This window comes from Chaetura pelagica, unplaced genomic scaffold (genome assembly GCF_000747805.2).
Source record: "Chaetura pelagica isolate M959 unplaced genomic scaffold, ChaPel_1.0 scaffold1107, whole genome shotgun sequence".
In the NCBI taxonomy this organism is placed as follows: domain Eukaryota; kingdom Metazoa; phylum Chordata; class Aves; order Apodiformes; family Apodidae; genus Chaetura; species Chaetura pelagica.
Genome location: NW_009953957.1, coordinates 83,484 through 86,539, shown reverse-complemented (window position 1 = coordinate 86,539; position 3,056 = coordinate 83,484). Strand labels below are relative to the sequence as shown.

The 3,056-nt window shown below is 58.0% G+C and overlaps 1 protein-coding gene across 1 annotated transcript; it reads right to left on the bottom strand.

Annotated features, from left to right (window-relative positions):
- Positions 1-1,650: 1,650 nt before the first annotated feature.
- LOC104392481 (hemoglobin subunit beta) lies at positions 1,651-3,043 on the bottom strand. The gene is made up of 3 exons (XM_010001884.1): positions 2,952-3,043; positions 2,628-2,850; positions 1,651-1,779 (listed from the first exon to the last, which is right to left on the bottom strand). The coding sequence occupies exons 1-3, from the start codon at positions 3,041-3,043 to the stop codon at positions 1,651-1,653; spliced, it is 444 nt and encodes a 147-aa protein (XP_010000186.1).
- Positions 3,044-3,056: the final 13 nt, after the last annotated feature.

Sequence of the window (3,056 nt, the reverse complement as noted above, 5' to 3'; positions counted from 1 at the left end):
TGGGACAAGGGCAGGGAGGGATGGGAGCAGGGGGAAGGGTTTCTAGCTGGCAGAGGGAGCTGGAGCTGAGATGGGAGGGAGAAATTCTGGGTTGTGAGGGTGGGGAGAGCCTGGCCCAGGTTGCCCAGGGAAGCTGTGGCTGCCCCATCCCTGGGGGTGTTGAAGGGCAGGTTGGATGGGGCTGCCACCAGCAGGGGATGGAAACCCCTGTCCCTGCTCCCAGGAAGGGGAACATCTGCTCAGCTCACTCCCACCTTGCTTGCAGGAGGAGGCCTCCTTGTTCAAATACTTCCGATGTCTCTGCACGAATTCTTTGAAAAATCACATTAATGTGAAAGTCTGTGAGTTCCTGTTATTGACCCCCTGAGAAACAGTGTAAGAATCTCAGGCTTTTGTGACCCTGGACACCTGACCAAGCCCCCTCTCTGTGCCCTGCAGGGAGCTGAGCACTTTGGGACCTGCCTGTGGAGCATCTTCTCACCTTCTCCGTGTCTGTCTTGACACCAGAAACAAACCCCCCCTTCCTGCCAGGGGGGAGAAGGGGCATTTTGTGGGTCTCAGAGGGCTTTTCACACCCTGCAGTGGGTCAGGCTGGGCTGCCCACAGGGTGTGGAGGAAGCAGGGGAAGGCAGAAATCCTGGGACATGGAGCTGTGCTCTCTTTTGTTGTTTTGGGGGTTTTTTTCCCCTTTAAAACCTAAGATCTTTATTTCATTTAACTGTTGCTTTTCCTGCCTCCTGCCCCGTTCTGACAGTGTTTCCCATCCCGGGACCAACCCCTGCCCTGCAGACACTGGAGCCCCCCAATCCCCCCACCCCGTGCGCACGGAGCGTTAATTGTCACTGGCAATTAATCCCCAGCATCATCAGCAGGACAGGGCTCCCCCAGCCCCCCCCAGTTGCAGGGTGGGCGGCGGGGGGTGAAAACGAAGCTGGTAAACAAAGTCTGGGCAGGTCTTGATAGCAAAATGTTTATCTGACCCCCCCCCGCCCAGCTCTCTGCTTGGCCAGGATGAGTCAGCTCGTTTCTTGCCAGGAGATGAAAGTCTCCAAATTTATCCACTTGCTGGAGCGTGAGCATCACTCTCCTCTTAGTACATAAAAGTAGGTGTGATTTTTTTAAATCAGAAAACAAATTAGCCATTAGCATAATGGAAAGCTTTTTTTCTTTTTTCTTTTCAGTCATATGGGTACATTCTGCACATATTTCTAAATTGGTTTGGGGTTTTGTTTGTTTGTTGGTGGTTGGACTCGGTGACCCCGAGTGAGAAGCTCCCCGAGCCCCCCGAGGTGGCACCATCAGGTCGTGCCCGCCCTGTCCCCTCCGAGTGTGGTTTCCAGGGGCAAATCCCACACGACCCCCCGAAACAGAAGCCCCCGTGGAACCAAAGGGAGGGTTTTTTGGGGGGGGATTTCATGTGAGCAAAACACCCGCTCCTGCACGAGCTGCCACCCCAGGTGCCCCCCAACCCCTCCAGCCTGGCAGGGACACACGGACACGGTGGAGACTGCACAGGATGATCTTTATTTGGCTGTTAGAAGCTGTCGGCTGTGGTCAGCGTGTCACGACAGGGCATGTCACGACAGGGCACGTCACGACAGGGCACGTCACGACGGGGCACGACACGCTGCCGGGGCTTTCCTGCTGCATTTAGTGGTACTTGCGGGCCAGGGCGTGGGCCACGGCACGGACCAGCTTCTGCCAGGCAGCCTGGGCTTCAGGAGTGAAATCCTTGGCGAAGTGGGAGGCCAGGACGATGATCAGGATGTCACCCAGGAGCTGGGGGGGACACACAAGAGCACCCTGGGGTCAGCAGCACCCGGAGCCCGCAGAGCCCCACAAACACTCCCACCAGACCCAGGGAAACCTCTGGGGAGCTTAAAAACCTCCCCCCAGTCCTTCGTAAGATGGACCTTAAACTTGTTCTCTGCTCTTCCTAAGATTCAGGTTCTGCTCCTGCCATGGGCAGAGGAACTAAAGATCCTGCGCATTTTGATTATTTGTTTGTCTTTCTCCCTCTGGGGGCTCCTCCAGAGCAGAAGACCCAGCGGGGCCATCCCTGGGCACCACAAGTGGAGGATGATGATGATGATGATGGGGGAGATCTTGGCCAGTCCCAGTGACAAATGTGGAGGTGACTTCCCCACTCGGGAACTCTCAGCTGCGGAGTGGTGGGACCTAAATCTCTCTCTCCCTCTGGATCTTGTTCCTCTCCTGTTTTTGCCATGAAGCCCCTTGCCCCTCACTCCTGTCCTCTCCTCCATGCCAAGCTTTGCTCTCGCTCCTTCACTTTCCCCTTGGCTCAAACCTGCTCAACAACCACTTTCCCTTTCCTCTCCCCCTCCCTTTTCCACACCAAAACCAGCCTCCTCGCCCCCTCCCCACATCCCTCCAGGGGGTCTCTCCATCACCATCACCTCTCTGCCCCTTCCCTGCATCTCCCTGAGCTGCAGATTGGTCCCTTGCCCTCTCTGTCCTTCTGCATCCCCCTCTCACCCCAACCACCAGTCCCTCGTGCACCAGCACATCCAGGGTGAATCCCTCACGTGCAGGGGGGGAGTTCGGAGGGAAACTGCCCAGGGAGACGTGGTGGGGGCGACGGGTTCCTGGGGTCAGGAGCAACTCACCCTGAAGTTCTCGGGGTCCACGTGCAGCTTGTCGCAGTGCAGCTCGGACAGGGAGGCGAAGGTGTTCTTGATGCTGTCCAGGTTCTTCACGGCCTCCCCAAAGGAGGTGAGCACCTTCTTGCCATGGGCACGGACCATGGGGTTGCCGGAGACGGCGGTGGCGCTGGAGAGGTTCCCGAAGGAAGAGAAGAACCTCTGGGTCCAGGGGTAGACGATCAGCAGCCTGGGGAAGAGAAGAGGGACACGAGCGGACACGTTGGCGCTCCCGTCGTCGCAGGGGTTTGTCCACCCAGGGCTGAGGAGCTTCCCAGCAGCTGGACCTACCTGGCCAGGGCCTCGGCGCCGCAGTCGGCCACGTTGACCTTGCCCCAGAGGCCGGTGATGAGCTGCTTCTCCTCGGCTGTCCAGTGCACCATGGTGGCAGGAGGG

Coding starts and splice junctions, on each gene's coding strand:
- LOC104392481 (XM_010001884.1), bottom strand. CDS start 3,043: ATGGTGCACTGGACAGCCGAGGAGAAGCAGCTCATCACCGGCCTCTGG. Junction 2,851..2,951: donor GGCGCCGAGGCCCTGGCCAG/GTAGGTCCAGCT, acceptor TCTCTTCCCCAG/GCTGCTGATCGTCTACCCCT. Junction 1,780..2,627: donor TGGACCCCGAGAACTTCAGG/GTGAGTTGCTCC, acceptor TGTCCCCCCCAG/CTCCTGGGTGACATCCTGAT.